This window comes from Bactrocera tryoni, chromosome 2 (assembly GCF_016617805.1).
Source record: "Bactrocera tryoni isolate S06 chromosome 2, CSIRO_BtryS06_freeze2, whole genome shotgun sequence".
Classification (NCBI taxonomy): domain Eukaryota; kingdom Metazoa; phylum Arthropoda; class Insecta; order Diptera; family Tephritidae; genus Bactrocera; species Bactrocera tryoni.
In genome coordinates, this window is record NC_052500.1 from 45,566,933 (window position 1) to 45,586,189 (window position 19,257).

The 19,257-nt window shown below is 37.9% G+C and overlaps 2 protein-coding genes across 2 annotated transcripts in view; one reads left to right on the forward strand and one right to left on the reverse strand.

The window, feature by feature from the left end:
- Window positions 1-19,257, forward strand: part of LOC120768253 (tyrosine-protein kinase Drl) — a 120,027-nt gene that overhangs the window by 35,961 nt on the left and 64,809 nt on the right. The gene's annotated exons all lie outside the window — the stretch shown is intronic.
- On the reverse strand, window positions 1,205-1,880 carry LOC120768254 (pollen-specific leucine-rich repeat extensin-like protein 3). Its single transcript, XM_040094848.1, has one exon. The coding sequence runs from the start codon at window positions 1,848-1,850 to the stop codon at window positions 1,296-1,298; it is 555 nt and encodes a 184-aa protein (XP_039950782.1). The 5' UTR covers window positions 1,851-1,880; the 3' UTR covers window positions 1,205-1,295.

A 19,257-nucleotide genomic window follows, 5' to 3' on the forward strand; every position in this document is an offset into this window, starting at 1 on the left:
ATTATGGCTTTACGCTCGGCCGGTTGCTGCGTTTACTATTCGCTTAAACCGTTATTATTTATTTATAGATTTTCCAAACTGTCACATTAGTATTAGCGTCGTGGGGTTGAAGTGTGAGTGGCGGTGGCGCGCGGTCCACTACCATAAGTTATGACAGCCGCAAGGGTCTTAGCTTCTTGTGTGGTTTATATAGAATTGAAGTGGCAACGGTAATGATAGTAAACAAACTTGTATATTGGGAATACGCTATTGAAGTCACGGTGGGAAAGTTAGGACAAAAGTTGGACGTGTATACTGTTCTTTGCACAGTTTTTAATCAAACTAAATTTTATAAATGCAAATGATTCATACTAACGTTTCTAAGCATTGTTTCCTTTCGTTTGTTGATAAAAACTGCCGAAGCATTGCGTTGTATATTTAATGTCGCATAATTGCAGCGTCCGGAGATTACTTAGTCGAAAGATTAATGATGCTTGGCAGTTTGCTGGAATTGATGTTTTGTTTACGAAAGGACTGTCTATCTCTCGCCGGAAGATAACATTCGCCGCAACAGGCGACGCATAGAAGTGTTGCAGCTGCAAGTACAAGTATGTACTCTTATACATTGTCCAAAATTATTGTGTATTCATACAGACGCCGCTCGTCATCTGTAACTAAGTAACAACATCCCTTCAAACAGTTTTTCTTGTTTTAATTTATCCACGCTTCGCCTCTTTTATGACAGACGTTTATTCAAATGCTTATCATTATACTCTTCAGCTAAAGTAAGTATTTAATTCGATTTCCAACCACATAATTCGCTAAATGGATTTTGTTTGTAATGGACCATCCTGTAATCAGGAGGGTGAGTGCTGTAAAATTAGCATTCATCAAAAACTAACACATAGAAAATAGTAGTAGAGGGAGTAAAATTATGAGATGAATAAGTCGTTGAACCTCAATGTCGAAATATTTTCTATATCTTATATATATATAGAGGACTTCCTGAATACTTTTAGTTTCATTATGTTAAGATGAGGCGAGACCCATTAAGCTCTTCTCTCCGTATCATATGATATAAATACTCATATATTTCGTACGCAACTCATTCGGAGCTGACAGCCTTTTATAGCGAAATGTTAATTCTTTAATTGAAAAGCCAAAAAATATTTACTGACTTTTTCCGACCAAAATCTACATCCGGTAGTACAAAAACTGAAACCAATTTGCAATAGTAATGTCTACGATTTATTTATGTAGCTTTAAGTTTACTATTAAATATGTTACTATTATTTTGAACATCTGGTTCACCTTTTTTATTTGCCATGACAGTTGCATCCTTTACCACCTTTTCTTCCACCGCCTTTACCAGAACCACCGCCGCCGCCGCCGCTGCCACCAGGATATAGAATTGGCTGTATAACCAAAGTTGGTTGGATCACTTTCGTTGGTGGTGCAGGTTGTGTATAGACTGGTGCTGGATGTATTGGTTGTGATGGTGGGTGTACTGGACGTGGTGGTGGATGTACTGGACGCGGTGGCGGCGGGGCGGGATGAACAGGTGCCGGTCGTGGCGCTGGATGTGCGGGATACGTTTGCACAGGTACTATGATGATTTGAGGCGGCCTCTGCTGTGGTGGTGGTGGTGGTGGCGCTGGCGCTGGGTGGTAAACCACTGGGGGCGGTGCAGGTGCTGGGTGATAAACAACTGGTGGCGGAGCCGGCGCTGGATGATAATATGAAGGCTGCTGCGGGGCGGGTGGCAGAAATGGATTCTTTTTGAAAGTGCCGCTTACTCTGGCAACTGCCAAAGTGACTAACAGAGTTTTTACTAATATTGCGAGTGGATAACTCCGTGTCTTCTGATACATGGTTACAGTGGTTGTAATTAGACGGCTTCAAGATAGCTGATTACTTAATATTGAAGTAGAATCGCCGATAACTCTGAATTTATATAAAAATCTTCTTCATACTTCGTAATGTCATTGATTAATCGTTTCGAAGAAAAATTATTATTTTATACAATTAGAATAGAAAACTTGTTAACACATTTTTCGATAATTCCAGTATTATTATTTCGTTAGCAAGTTTCGTATGGGAGTCCCCGGTACTCAATCGTCGATAATTGAAAACTAATCAAATATGAAATTGCACTAATTATAATGCCGCTGTAAAAATGGGTAATTGAGTGATAACATCTTCATAAAATGTAAAATAAAATTATCAATTTATGCTACTTAAGTCTGATCCCAAGTGTCGCGAAATGACTAAAATGTATTTTCCCTTTACCATAGTGAAAATATTTTTTTATCGTTTCATTTTCTCGTGATTTATACGTACATATGTATGTATATACAACAAAATCATTTTATTATTTATTGTGATTTGCTCGCGTTGCTCATTTGCCGATTATAAAATGCAAATACATTCATTGTGGATGATGGCGACCAAGTTGATGCATTAGCGTGGCCCCGTCACGTCAAATAACTGAAACAAATGCGACAAACTTTATGATGACAGACCAAATGTGTCAAATAATCCACAACGAAGCGATTCGAAACGGAACGAATTGAAATATTATGAAATGAATATATTGTGTAAAATAATAAGTGGCTGAAAATACATTCACACACAATTACGGGCGAATAAGGGGAAATAAACCCGGAAGCCAGCGTATTGGTGTAATGAAGAAATAGCTGAACTTAGAAAGCTCTGCCATTCAGCTAGACTTCGCCTACAACGTAATCAACGGGAAGAAAATGAAAGCAGTCTCAGACAAATATTTAAAAGTCAGAAGAAGCTTCTAAAATCAGCCATTGGCCGCAGTAAATAGAAGTGTTTTGAAAAACTTTGTGAGGAAGCAAACGAAGACCCCTGGGGAACAGCATACCAAATCTGTTTGTCTAAATTCAAAAATAAGGCACAACAACCCAAAAGCGCTTCCTTTATGAGAAATACCGTGGAAACCTTGTTCCCAAAACACCACACTATTTCTTATGCTAAGCAACGAACCGAAGTCGTAGAGCCACCACTGCTAGTTAGTGAAGAAGAAATATTGGCCATAACCAGAAAAATTAAAAGCAGCAAAGCGCCTGGATTAGATGGCATACCAAACAGAGCATTAAAGGAAGCCATGACTTTGAAACCAAAATTGTTCGCAGAAATGTATAATGCCTGCTTAAAAGAAGGAATATTTCCCGACCCATGAAAAGTCCAGCGTTTGGTTCTACTCCCTAAACCAAAAAAGCCTCCGGAGGAACCTTCATCATATCGACCTCTGTGCATGCTTAACAGTATTGGCAAAGTATATGAAAGCATAGTTAGAAACCGCTTGGAGTTAGTAATCCAGAAAGCCGGCGGATTATCAGAAAGACAATACGGCTTTATGAAAAAGATGTCCACCATTGACGCATTATACGAAGTCGTTGACACCGCGAAATGCGCAGTAAGTGGCAAGCGATGGAAAGGCGGAACAAAAAAATATTGCGCGCTGATCACCCTGGATGTGAAGGATGCCTTCAACTCAGCAAAGTGGGCAAACATAATCAAGGCTCTGTATGAAATGCACGCTCATCAATATCTTATGGAAATTGTCATAAGTTATTTTGAAAACAGGCGACTTTTATTCGATACAGATGAAGGCCAAGAGCTATGCTATCTCGAATGGAGTACCGCAAGGCTCGGTACTAGACCCCCTTTTATGGAACATAATGTATGATGGGGTACTAAGGAGACACCAACTGAAAGCTATTAAATTAATTGCATACGCAGACGACCTTATTGTGGTTGCAGTTGCCAAACACCTCGATGACCTCCGGAGCAAATGCTACGAGTGCATAAACGGTCTGCGCCAATGGTTCTCCTCAATGAGTTTAGAAATGGCGGAGCAAAAGACTGAAGTCTTTCTCATAAGTACAAGAAAAGTGGAGGAAAGCATATCTCTCGCCATAGGGGAGTGCCAGATTCATTCACAGCCATACCTAAAATATTTGGGAGTAATAGTAGACTCAAGGCTCAAATTTAAGCGCCACCTAGAATACACTGCAGGTAAGGCGAACAAAATCCTGAATGCCTTATCAAGAATGATGGCAAATAAAGGCTGCGTGCGTTCCAGCCGGCGTTTTTTACTCGCAAAGTAATGAGATCGGTTGTTTTATATGTGGCTCCAATATGGATCCAGGCGCTAGGCATCAAAGCATATGCCAGACAAATAAACACAGTGCACAGGCTGTCCGCACTAAGTGTTATCAGTGCTTTCCGAACAATCTCAAGCGATGCAGCTGAAGTAATAGCCAGTATGATGCCCATTGACATCCAGGGCGAGCCAACTACAGGAGCCAAAAGAAGAGAGAGAGTGAAAAGCTTAACTATATGGCAGCAGCGGTGGCAAAAATCATTCAAAGGACGGTGGACGTACAGACTCATACCGGATATCCATTCCTGGATCGACAGACGACATGGTTACCTGGATTTCCACCTAACCCAAATACTAAGTGGACATGATTGCTTTAGAAGCTATCTGTACAGATTCCAGCATGACATTAGTCCGAATTGTCCGTCGTGTTCAGAGTGCCTTGAAGACTCTTAGTATGTGTTCTTTTATTGTCCGCGCTTTATAAGTGCAAGGGAAAAACTTAAAACTACACTCGGTGGTAGTTTTACGGTGGAAAATTTGACGACACTCATGTGTAAGTCCACTGAAAACTGGAGGGCTGTCAGCGAAGCGGCAGCCTCAATCATGACAAAACTGAGACATATAGACCAGAGTAGGCGTCCGTCGGTCCGTGCCATAGAAGATACTTAAATGTCTAAACACTCCCACGAAGTAATACTTAATCAGGTGGTTTCGTGGGAGGGTCTGGAGTTGGGAGTAGGTTAGGCTTAGCGGATTAAAGTTCCGCACTCCAGGTTTTGATGCTTCCCCCTACTTTAAAAAAAAAGGGGAAATAAACATTTACTTGAAATATGAAGATTATTATACTAATAACATGCTGGAAAAATTTCAATTCGACCTTCTAATATCAAATGCTACTAAATTGAAGAAACACATTTAGGGGTTTCGCATAGTTTCATAAAGTTATAAGTTATAACGATCTGAGAACATAGCATTGAGAATTGTAATTGTAAACTCATTTTTGTATGTAATCCAACAACAATTTTTTTAAACAAGTGTAAAAATGTATAATTTTATGATTTTATTTATGTTATTGAATAGAAAAATTTCACAAAATAAAACGGCCAATCCTTCCTTCCTTCTTCTGCACTGATTTCAATGTCATGATACGTGTGCAGCAACACCAGACCGATCAATCTATCTTGAAGCATGTTCGTTCTCAGCCACGTTTTCATGTGGTGAAGTGTCAAAAAAGAGCATTCAGAGCTCGCATTCGTCACAGGCAGAATATCGCAAGTTCATCAACGTTTTATTTGCAGTAGTCGGTCACTTTTTCTCTGTTGACTTTCGCTTCTTCGTCCAATGGCGTCAAACGTCGCCCGACGTTGCTTTCTGAAAGCAGCAAACTTAGTTGAAATGAATCCATTATATCTCTAGAAAATCTATCATTACGCGTTTTCAAATCTTCAACCGTTGAAGAATGAGTTATAGATAGAATATCAACAGTAACGTTTCTTTTTCCGCTGTTTCCAAATTTTTCCAGTTTACTAATTTTTCTATGTTGGAATACTTGAAGGATAAGCCGCGGAGAATATATCAATCGAACATACCGCAGATGGAGCTGAATGCAGCATCTATTTCAAGTTCTCTATTAAGCTGCGTCGCTTAAAATTTAACACTTTCAGTTACGGATCTGATTGGTTTTATTAAAAATTTAATCTGCATACGTTGCTACACTGTGTAACTTCAGTGGTATCTTAGCATTATTTATTATATTCAAAATAAATAAATAAATACAGACATTCCTTAATTTTGCTTTTGAAATAAAATGGCAAATTTCTGGATTATATAGTATTTCTCTTACTTTCTATTTTATCAGAGTAGTAAAATTATTATAAGACCTTTAGCCCTTGGGGTGGAATTTCAACCATTTATCACTCTAGAATGACGTTGATTATTTGAATGAATATTCGATTTATTTCGTGCACAAAATTTTATTACAAAAACAGTTGAGGCTGATTAATTAACGCGCTCTATTAAGCTGTCAGAGTTCGATCGACGTAGTATAAACGAATCGAATTAGTTGATGTGGCGCTCAAGCCAGTAGACGAAACGAATATAGTATAGTATAGTGCGCAGGATCACTGTTCTTGAATTAAATGCTGTAGTATGCAGGATCACTGCAACAGTGATCGAATGATGTGGAGAAGCTGCGGGGACCATCCTTTTGTTAGTTAATGTTGCGGTGTTTTGGTATGGAGTGTTGCCCTCTGTGGTGATGTATTTGTATACCAAGTGGGATTTATTGTGTTGCATTATGTTAGGGTGGAGCGTAGTATTGGAAAGGAAAGTTTATACTCATTTAAACAGGAACGGAAACAAATTCAACAAATTAGAAATTAAAGAATTAGTCCGAAAGTTCTTGAGTATATTAACACGGTTTTATTAATTTTTAAATGCTTGTTGATACTCCTATTTTTTATTTTTTTCTTTGCTCTTTTTTTGGGATAATATGTTATTTAATATTTATCATTCGATCCTTTATATTTATATACGTATATAAATATGCCATAATTTTACTAAACACTTACCGAAAATATTTAATATCGAGCACGTGCCATATCCTCATGCCTCTTAAAACTTTTCTATAAATAATGGAGTCAAAATCAACTATAAGTTGTCATTACATACCTAAAGAGGAGTTTTAAATATTCATACCCAAGTTTTCAATTCAAGTTTGCAAAGTTTTGCTATCACTTAAGTGACGGTAAAGGCTTCAAGCAGCAGCCAGCACAAAAACTAGGAGTGAGTTTATTATGTTTACATACTTCTTCCTCCCATTCGAGCAACGCCTCCTGGATATCTTTACCAACCATAAAACAAGTACATTGTCTTCATCATTACTACTACCAGCAGTCCATTAGACGTTATCCGCTATCCGACATAGTCATTGCTGCTTTATAAACATAATTAATTGAGAAATACTTATAAACCGCTTAAAAGGGAGTGATCATTTTCTGTTTTCTTTGGGAAAGTTTACGCACAACTAATTTGCATAAACACTTCAGTACAAAGTGGCCTACTCGAGCACCGTGAGCTCCGTAAACCTTTATAACAATACAACCGTTTTCATATTAATTTTCTATCAAAAACATCAAACCTATTGCCGCCCACCCGACGCATCGTCCATAAGTGATATGTACTTAGTACGATGCACAATCGTCCAGTTAACTAGTTTTTTTTTGTTGACATGGGGTTAAGTGGTGGAAATTTGCAAGTCAAAGACGGCACGTAACAATACAATCGTATACCTAAACGCACCACAAGGTGCCCTGAGACATAGTACATACGGGTGTGCGGAGTACGCCCAACTAGGACACGCAATCCTTAAAACAAGTATACGCACGGGAACTCAATATTAAAAGCGTTAAATCACAACAATTTCTTACATTTGCGTTGTTTCTGCTGAGGCGTGTGGGGCTTGAAGTGGAAGAAAAAGTGGAATCTTAATTAAAAAGTTAATTTGAATATTCACAGGCATCGATCGTTTCGAAGGCGTCACCGACGGCAGGCATGAACGGCAGCTAGGTGTCAGTATTGCGGTGTAGGCGGGGTATTGTGTAAAGGAAACGAGACGTAAAAGAGAAATGAACTAAATTATATGGGTACAATGATGGCTTAGTAGCGTGTAAGTGTGTGAGATGGGGTTGGTAATTGAACAAAACTCTGGCGAAATATACATATGTATGTATACGTAGTTGTACTTGTATCTTATGTGTGTATTTGAATCTCAATAAAGAAAGGTTGATATTAATATTTACTTGTCACGATGGGTTTATTACGGCTCTAGGGGTCAGTGGTCGCGAGATATCACCACACAGTCAACAGTCGAGAGCCGTTTGCTAATAGGCGTCAACTATTAGCCATCAGAGATAAAGATCAAATAATATGGCGCCTCCTATAATTTTCACTTTAAGTTAGGCTTTCCGGAAATAGATACGGATGCATATGCGGATGCGGAAATAAATATCTCATTGCGCTCAAACATTCCTCCCTACACTATTACTTCGTTATTTAACAAAATTCTTGTCGTTATTTACATTTTCCGTATTTATTAAGAGTCACTTGTTGTTGTGTTTTATGTGTATATCCCTTCGCGCTTCGTATTTAGCTGTAGTTGGCGGCAAGCGATTTCTATGCAAATTTGTTGACAATACGACTTGCAAATGAGTAGCTTGAGCGAACGCGTTTGCAGCACTTTTTCCGCACCTCGTTCGCCGAGAACAGATTTTGCTGGGTGCAAGACAAAAACGCTTATGCGTTTTTTTAATCAAATGAAAGGTTGCATGTAATAAATTCCGCCACAGCCATTGTGAAGCATTAATTATACAATTCTAATGGAGAAAAATAAAACATTTACATGAAGGTTCAAAATACCAGCGACAGTAGTGGGAGAAGCAATAAAGTTGTGACCGAATGACACTTCCCCCCGTCCGCGCTTTAATTCTGGCAGTTGTCAGTACTTCACGCAGGCCACACGCAGCACGGCTCAACACCTCTTTCAGATGCTGCCAACGTTTGGGTCGTAAAGCGAATTTTGCATGCAAATCGTAGTCGTCTATTGTTTTCGTGTTTCGAAATTGTCGCCTGCCCCACAAAAGCAAACAACCAACTAACCGAGTAAATGTCGTTTGACTCTTAATGTTTGTACTGTTTTGTTTTTCCGTAACCTCGGTCCATTCAAATGCGATTAGTTCATTTTTCAATTGCGACAAACATTTCGTAGCCCTCTCACATTACAAGTGCAAATACTTGACAAAGAATCTGGCCATTCACGGCTTTCCATTTTTATGTTATGAAGGCTCGGTGTCAGCAGAAACTTTTATGTAGTGCTTTGGTGAAGAGGGACTGTTCTAAAGTTTGATTGTTAAACCTAATTTGTATAAGTATATTTATATGAGGATGGATCGGTATTCCTAAAACTTCTTTAAGAGTTTATTAAAGCAGAGCGAGCCCGTTATTATAACTTAATATCAATAAAAATATTTGAGGTACTGCTTTTTCTTTTTTTTCTTGCAAAATATGGTTTTTGTGTTCTCTGAGGCAAAATATTAAACAGGCATTTTTATACTCTTGCAATTGCTACAGAGTATTCTAGTTTTGTTCACCTAACGGTTGTACGTATTACCTAAAACTAACGAAATAGATATAGGGTTATATATATATAAATGATCAGGGGGACGAGAAAAGTTGAAATTGACTGTCTGTCTATCCATCCGTCCCGTCCAACCGTGCAAGCTGTAACTTGAGTAAAAATTGAGATATCTTGATGAAACTTTGTGTGCAGATTCCTTGGAACAAAAAAAAATCGAGTTCATAGATTAGTGTAATCGGACCACTGCCACGCCCACAATTCGCCATTAACCGAAAACTTATGAAGTGCCATAACTGTAATTTGGTAAAGAGGATCGCAGTAGCAAGGAGCATATGTTTATAAAATTTTTTAAAAAAGTGGGCGCGGTCCCGTCCTTAAATAAGTTTAATGTACATATCTGCTAAACCACTTAGCTATAACAACCAAATACGCTCAATACGAATATTATAAGAACTCCTACCGATAGTGTGAAAATGGACGAAATCGGATGAAAACCCCGTTCACTCCCCCATATAGCGGTACTTCTTCTTTTAGCAATTTGGCGGCAATTCGAGACACCAAGTTCAGCCAAGACTTTACTTCCCAATTGACTACTCAGCCTGAAGTAGCACTCGTTGGCAAGAGTTATTCTGCGTTGGGTTTCAAGGGTGATATTGTTGTTGGTGTTAATATTGGTTCCAAGATAGATGAAATTATATACGACTTGGAAGTTATGACTGTCAATAGCGAAGTGGGAGCCTAGTCGCGAATGCGACGACTGTTTGTTTGACGACAGGAGATATTTTGTCTTGCTCTCGTTCACCATCAAACTCATTTTCATCGCTTCCTTAACCAGTCTGGAGGAAGCAGAACATACGGCGCGAATGTTGAGGCCAATGATATCAATATCGTCGGCATACGCCAGCAGCTGTTCACTCTTATAAAAGATTGTACCTGCTCGAATTATTTTCTCCAGCAGCAGATTGAAGAATTCACCGTCTTGTCTAAAAACCTCGTTTAGTATCGAAATGCTCGGAGAGGTCCTTCTCGATCGGACCCGACGGAGCTTTTGCTGTTACTCAACGTCAGTTTACACTTATATCAAATTCAAAGTTGTCAAAAGCAATTTCAAAATCGACAAAGAAGTGGTTGTGGGGTCTCCTTTTTTGTGGATTGGGCAGACCACACTTAAATTCCAATTGTTAGGCATGCTTTCGTTCGACCTCCCTGTCAGTTTTTCGTCGCCGTGTTTGAATAGTACGATCAGCAATCCATCGACCCCCGCGGCTTTGTTGTTCTTTAGACGGATAACTGTTATTCGAACTTCTTCATGATCGGGCAATAGAACATCTGCTCCATCGTTAGTGGTCCGAGTCGATGGTAGGACCTCGAAGCGTACGTATGTCTAGAACACTGGAGACGTGTCTTCCGTCTATCACAACATGATCGATACGGTTGGTGACTTTTTCACATCGTCCTTCTCTTCAGTCGGGGCATGGACGCAATTTAGCGATATGTTGAAGTACTTCGCTTTGATGCGGATTGTGACTAGACGTTCAACCATCGGCGACGGAGTTTCGCTTCCACCACGAATCCCGCACCAAATTTGCGCGCCTTTATATGGCCACTGTTGTAAATACCACAAGGACCTACTCGTCTCAGTCCTTGTCCCGTTTATCACATTCAACTCTACATTAACCATCTGGGCAGCGGCACCTTTCCAATTAAGAGACCAGACATTTCATGTGCATGGCCTTAAATCGTAATCCCTAACACGTTTTCAGGGGTCGCCATCAAAAAAGAATCTCTCATTCTTCTTTTCATTGGTAGTCCTCACTTGCATGAACTTGTACACAAGCTCATTTCTCCATTTTTAATAATGTGCACCAATCAAAAACACTTGCTCGCGACAAAAAGTTTTCACCGAAGGTCTTTTCTAACATTCTGCATGTTTCTGCACTAAAAATTTGATTCCGCATACAAAATTCAATGGAACTTCTTTGTAAAATAATTTCTCTCAACGTAAAAATCGCCGAATGCACTTTATGTACTTCAGAAAGATAAGCGTATTCTAAACAACGCTTGATTCGATTCGTTATGCAAGAGTGTAATTTTCGTTCTTGCCTTGCTTTGGTTATTCTACAAAATTATAGATCAAACCGTGAGATAATATTTGTCAGCAATCATTATTTCAACTTTTTCGTATTTTCGTTGATATCTTTTATAAAGAGCATTAGTGCAAGGTTACCGTTTCTGAAAAAGAGATTTTTTGTTTGAAGAAATGTAGTAATATTTCAATCCCTTAAAAAATATGACTTTCAATTCAGTTCTGCTGTCTTGGCAAATGTACAATGATCAAATGACAAATGCACTTCCCCCATTGTCAATCAATAGTTTGGAAGCAACAAGTGTCAAAGAAATACTAGCAGTTAAGCCAGATAAGCGACAATTTCTAGTTGATTGATTTGTTGAAAGCAAATCCAAACTTCATTTACTACTTTTTGGTGTTTCAATGCCGATACGGAATTTCTTGTATGGCTTTGTGAAAAGGGCGACAAGTTGGTTGCATGCACATGTTAGAACCTATTTCTTATTATACTCACTGTTATTTGTATAATGTTTTTATTATTCTTATGTCGCCTATGCTCGCCGCCTGTGATGATTAACCCAATTACATGTGTAGACCATATGAAGAGTCCATTCCCTTTGAGCAATACCAGAATAATGTGTGGATGTGTGTGGCTTAAAGAAACCGCTGTGCCGAGTTGCTACATCACTCACAATCAGATATTAAATTGTCTTTATAATTTTTATACTCTCGCAACAAGTTGCTAAGGAGAGTATTATAGTTTTGTTCACATAACGGTTGTTTGTAAGTCCTAAAACTAAAAGAGTCAGATATGGGGTTATATATACCAAAGTGATCAGGGTGACGAGTAGAGTTGAAATCCGGATGTCTGTCTGTCCGTCCGTCCGTCCGTCTGTCCGTCCGTCCGTGCAAGCTGTAACTTGAGTAAAAATTGAGATATCATGCTGAAACTTGGTACACGTATTTGTTGGCTCCATAAGAAGGTTAAGTTCGAAGATGGGCAAAATCGGCCAACTGCCACGCCCACAAAATGGCGAAAACCGAAAACCTATAAAGTGTCATAACTAAGCCATAAATAAAGATATTAAAGTGAAATTTGGCACAAAGGATCGCATTAAGGAGGGGCATATGTGGACGTAATTTTTTTGAAAAGTGGGCGTGGCCCCGCCCCTACTAAGTTTTTGTATATATCTCACAGAAACTACTATAGCTATGTCAACCAAACTCTACAGAGCCGTTTCCTTCAGGCATTTCCATATACAGTTCAAAAATGTAAGAAATCGGATAATAACCACGCCCACCTCCCATACAAAGGTTATGTTGAAAATCACTAAAAGTGCGTTAACCGACTAACAAAAAACGTCAGAAAAACTAAATTTTACGGAAGAAATGGCAGAAGAAAGCTGCATCCAGCCTTTTTTAAAAATTGAAAATGGGCGTGGCGTCGCCCACTTATGGACCAAAAACCATATCTCAGGAACTACTCTGCCGATTTCAATGAAATTCGGTATATAACATTTTCTTAACACCCTGATGGCATGTACGAAATATGGGTGAAATCGGTTCACAACCACGCCTTCTTCCAATATAACGCTATTTTGAGTTCCATCTGATGCCTTCTTTGTATAATACGAGTATAAACATTAGGAACCAATGATGATAGCGGAATAAAACTTTACAAAAATACGGTATTTGAAAAATATGTAAATGACGTATTATGAAATCTCGATTATCACTTTACCATGCGAGAGTATAAAATGTTCGGTGACACCCGAACTTAGCCCTTCCTTACTTGTTATTGTTTTCGTTTATAATTTCGACAGCGGCGGTACACGCGCAAGCAGGGAGAAAATTGACAGATGCATTAAGCACTTTGTCGCTGTGTGCAAACAACGGCGCAGCAATAAAAACAATCCCAAAGCTACGCGCTCAAATGCATCCCATGCTTCGTGCTCAATTTCTCAATTTTTCGCCTCCACTTGAGACTGTCAAATTTTAATTGTGTGAATTCAGGCCGAAGTGGTAGCGGGAAGTGCATATACATATGTATAGGAGAATTAAGAGAAAGATGCGTAGGCGCACCGCTAGCTGCTGCGTTGAGAAAGTGCAGCGTTATGGTATTCTAAAGGATGCCCTCTGCTACTTGCCCACTAATACTAGCGATGATTATGTTTGCCGTCATGATGATAAAGAGGGGCGTTGGTACGCGCCGCAATGCCATTAGGGCGTGTGATTTTGACGTTCGATTGCTGTGACGCTACTAATGTATTGTATCAGGCTAGTATACAAGGGCGATCATGTATGGTAAAGTTTCTTTATGATCTCTGTGTGTATATACCATATAGTACTTCTATGCTGCTGCCTCGACTTCATGTCATGTCACAGTGTTTTAATGAAACTCGTAATTGTTTTTAATTACATCAGATGCGGCTTTAAGTCGCCCTACTCCGTCGACCCAGTGGGGCAAGTGCGTAAGTGGCGCTAGATACATACATTACATATACATATATTCAGAAATGGAAAAGGCATCTAACCACGTGAATGATCAATAGAATGAAGTAATTTATAAATAAATTTGTTGATTAATATTTATCGATAATTAAACAATTCTTTAATTGAATTTGTTATGAAATGGAATTAAATACATACATATATGTACTGTATAAAAATTTCCTCTAGAAGCGAATATGTATATCTTGGCTTACAAAAAAAAAAAAAAGATTACCTAGAGTTAAAGCCTGGTATGTATTTGGTTATATAATTCTTATCTGTACATTTTTTAAGGACAAAAAAGTGAGCATTACAATATGACAATTTATTCAAGTGCTATGTGATGCAAATCATAATTTAACACCGACCGATTTTTATACTCTTGCAACTGTTGCTACAGAGTATAATAGTTTTGTCCCCCTAACGGTTTTACTTATCACCTGAAACTAAGCGAGATAGAGAGAAGAGAAAATTTGAAATCCTGCTTATCTGTGCGTCCGTCCGTCCGTCCCTGCAAGCTGTAACTTGAGTAAAAATTGAGACATCTTCATGAAACTTGGTATGTGGGTTACGCCCACAAATCGCCATTAACCGGAAACATATAAAGTGCCATAACTAAGCACTAAATTGAGATATAAAACTCTAATTTGGAACAAGGGATCACAGCAGCAATGGATTTCACTATCACTCCATATAACGGTACTGTTCAAAACGACTAAAAGTGCAATAAATCAATAATTAAATACATCTGAGATATTAAATTCTACCTCCGAAATGGTATGAGGGGGCTTAATGAGAGCCGTTGTCAAAATTGGTCGATGGGCGTGGTACCGCCCACTTTTTGCTGAAATCGTATATCTCGTGACCCAACAGAACGATTTCGACTAAATTTGGTGCGGAGCACTCTTTTTATATTCTTATGTCACAGTTAGAGAATGGGCGACATCGGAACACAACAACACCTACTTTCCATAGAACACAATTTTAATTCCAGTTGATTCTTTCACTTTCCAGTACACAAATTGATAAGCAATTAATGTAAAAGGATACAATTTTGCACTAATAATTCTTTTAAAGTATGCCACGTTATGACCAAAAATTGTCCAAATCCAGGTAAAACTTTTCAAGCCGATACCGAATATGGGGACTTTTGACCGAAAATATCGGTCAATGTGTGAGATATAGAATTTGAATTCACAGAGAATCGTTTCCTGACTATGGTAACTCTGGGTATCAAAAATGGGTTGAATCGGGTAAATTTTCCCTGAGCCCTCATATACCTGATATAAAGATTTATTTGGGCGAAGTTTTGACTTACCCCCATATAACTAATATCAGGATTTTCGAATATCTGCCTGATTTTACTTCATGTGATTGGTGATTGTATGTAAAGTATCTTAATTAAACCCAAGGAATATTTTTTTTAATATGTGGCATGATAATAGTTAATATACTTATATAATCGGGTCGATATTATCCCAACTCTCATATACTACGTATAATGATCTTCGTTTATTAACACATCTTATGCCGAATTTGCTGGTCAGAGAATGGGATATATTATGTATAAAATTGTTTAGATTTCGATCCTCAGGTTAACGTTTTACACTTTAAGGTATTTCTCTAACTTTGATTCCTCCAAGTTGGAAGAGTATAAAATGTTGGGTTGCACCCGAACTTTGTGCTTTTTTACATGTTATTGAAACTTTTTTGCGCGATGGGAGCTATAATTTTTAAGTAAATATTTATTGCTGTTATAACATATATAATAATTGCTAATTATATTTGTTTATATTATAATTATACATTGATTATATCTTTATTTTTTTCAGGTAAGTGTCGACAGCCATATGATCGCGAAAGCATTAACTTACGAATACTTTGACTGTAAGAAAAAACTCAGTTTAAGTTTTAGCAAAGGTTTTTAACCAAACCTAATTTTTAGTTTATTTATACTCATGGTGTCAATTTGAGTTCTGGGCAAAACCTTAAGTCGTTGGAAGGGTATTTTTAAATAATGGTAACCGAAAGAATACTGGAAAGGTTCTCAAAAGCATTTTGGATGCACTTTAAAAGTTATTTATTTATCAAGTAAAATTATGCTCTATTATAATCTGTTATTAAGTAATTAACATTATAATCTTGATATGAAGTAAATGCGTTAGATCTTACAAAGGAAACATCACATAACTTTAGAAAATTAAAAACTAGTCACAAACAGAAGCTGTAGCCAAAAAGTTTCAAAACAGTTTTACTCAAAACTTATTTGGAAGCCTTTTCATAAACTTGGTATGAGCTAAACGCATTACCTTTAAAAAGGAGAGCCATAAAAAGGTGTTTACAGGAGTATGACTTAAGAAAAAATGTATGGACAGAAACACTTAAAGAAAAGAATAACAGACGCAGGTATAATTGAGTTATCTAACTGCAATGTGCATCATTATGGTATATGGGTGCTAAGAAATTGACTGTAAACCTGTTTTTTACTGGTAAACAAATTCAATAAATTATTTGCTTCTTGTGCTGTGTTTCCATTTTAATTTTCCTAGCGCATCTGTTTCTTTTTCACAAGTAGCCATGAATGATTGGATAAAGTGTTTAAGAGCACGGAAGGGTGGGAATATGCGCTACAATTATAGCAAGTTGCATACCAAGGGACAATAACAGCAAAAGGAGCAGTCTGTAAGTTAAAAAGTTCCCTGCGACAGCAGCAGCAACAAATCTCCCCAACCAATTGAAGCTATTAGGCATAAAAACGCGCCGCTATAAATTCCAATGAAGTAAACTCACGTTTACACAGGGCAATAAGGATGTAGACAAAGCAAGAAAATAGAAATTTTAGTAAAATGAAGGAAACATAAAAACGAGATAAAATTGGTCCATAGAGAGTCGTCGCTTTCGCAGATGCGCGGTTTGTGTGGTGCGTTATTTCAGCAGTCCGGTGGAGAGGTGGACCATTCATGAAAACATGAACTTCGGTTGAGTTGAGTCGCGAAGTTGCAGTAGTAGAGTCGCTTAAAAATGATTTAAATGCTGCTGTTTTGTGTCAACGTGATTTAGGTGTGCAGCAATACAAAAACAACAATACAACGCGGCAACGCGGCAATAAAAATGTACTTTCACACAACAGAAGATAGATGAAAGAGCAAAGGAAACGTAAATGAAAGATTGAAGTGGCAAATATTGAGGTTGTTGGAAACACACATTGGCTTGTGACTCATGCGGTTCTTGTATTTTTCTTGCTGGGAATACGAATGTGCAATATTAACAGGAGTCCTTCTTTGTCAGAGTATGAAATCCAAGAGTAAAATTCTCCTTTTTGTCTCTTGTGTCACTGGCAGACACATTTGCATTGCAGGTGCAATTTTTTTGATAATATAGTGCTTGCACATCACTTACCAATGGCTGCTTTTACATTATGCGGTTTTCGGGGTATGCTCCTCTGTTGTATATTTGGTATAAAAAGTGTTAGAGAAACCTAGCTTGAGGTGACTCTATTTTTGTTTATTCTAGACGCTTTTACAACTTGCATGCCGTTTGTTTGCCTTATATTCGTAAATTCCTTTCAGAGTTTTCTTGTGTTTTTTTTGCTTGATAAAATTGCACGCTTCCTCCGAATCACAAAATATTATACATTTATGTATGTATGTATGTGAATTACAGATTGTGGGTTTCGAAGGTTAAGAAATCAACAGAATCAGCTGTTTTAACAAGTAACGAATTGTAAAGTAATTAATATAGTTCAGGAAATGTCACATATCACATTAAAGATTAATATGCGTATCCAACATTCAATTTTGCTTCAAAGAGCAGTGAACGTATTAAATTTTTAGCCAAAAATACTACAATTTTAGAATCAAAAAATATATTGTTCTTACTTAACACGAAACAAGTTTCTTTTATGTGCTTTTCTTGGATGAGTAGAAATTTCATATGTAATATGAAATTGGTCAAGATGGCTGACATTCGAGGAATACCGCGAACTTTTGTGAATGTAAAAGTTCTGTGGAAGGTTCATTGCTATGTTAAAATTCAGAGAACTGAATTGAATTGGGTTAAACTTCCTTTCGTATCAGCCGAATTCGGTTCGAGAGGCTTTTTCAGATCTAAAAAAGGCTCGTCGAAGAAAATAATTAAACCAAATGCTTTCTTTGTGTCAGCTGCTCAATCTCGCTTGTTTTTATTTTTTAATGAAAATGCAATTTCATTGTTAGGAAAAGGTTACAAATAAATTGTTCGAAGTATTGTCCATCGCTTGTTACATAACTATACTATACTAAAGCTCAAATACCATTACCATTTTTCGATGCCATTTGTGAGTGGAACCGCTTCTGAACCAAACCATGTTTTATCGAACGGACTATATTCAGGTTTGGCAACGTGAGGCCGAGCATTGTCATGCAGCATAATCACTTTTTCGTGCCTCTACTGGTATTGAGGCCGCTTTTAACGCAGTGATTGCTAGTTTCTGAGTCATTCCGCACATGTAGCCGCTTTGAAATGGCTTTCCGGGTGACTCCCAATGCAAGCTCGTCTTGCGTTTAACACAGATATTCGAAGGCTTTTTGTCTTCCTTCATGCGTACGGTCGTTCCCGTTGTGCTTCAGCCGCCGATTTCTCTGACTTAAGGAAGAGAATCAAAACTTTCCGCAAATTGCGAAAAATATGTGACACATAAACAAAGCCATTAATGTGGATACGCAATTTATTTTTCAAATGCTTAAGTTAAGATTATCACGTTTTGGATATATTAAAATCGATCACCACTAACTGCTTGAGCCATCTATTGACAAATAATGGGGAATAAGTTGCACACCTAACAGAATAACATGTAAGTAGATCAAATTAGTGGATACTTTGACATAAAAACAAGAAAAAGACGTTAAATTCAGCTCAACCAATGCTTTAAACCTCTTCACAGGTTAATTTTTTATAGCATAAAAGGGTATAAAAATAGCTTTAGAGGATTTGTCCGGAAATAGGACTGAGTCGATTTAAAAAAAATATTGAACCAATCATCAAACAATTTTTTAAAAACTTTCAAATAGGCTGCTTCTGCCTGGATACAGAGCGAGATTTCCAAGCATTGCAGACGTCACGGAAGGCATTCTCTCTCCGGAATAGCCTTGAGAGCAGAGGTGCATTCGGCTTGGATCTCCTCTTTCGTCTCAAAATGCCTCTTTGTCTCGGGATCATATCCAAAGATCCATGACTCGTCACTTGTGATTACGTTATTCAAAAATAGAGGGTCATTTTCACACATGTTCAAATTTTCTTGGCATACTTCCACTCGTCGTTATATCTGGTCATCAGTGAGCACTTTTGGGACCATCTTCGCGTACACCTTGCGCTTGTTCAAGTGCTCCGTCACAATGTCATAAACCACAGATGTAGATAAATTTAACTTCTGGGCAATTAAACGTTTACTTAGTCGACGGTCTGAGTTCAAAA

Excerpts from the sequence above, each read along its gene's own strand:
- LOC120768254 (XM_040094848.1), bottom strand. The coding sequence starts at position 1,850 with ATGTATCAGAAGACACGGAGTTATCCACTCGCAATATTAGTAAAAACT.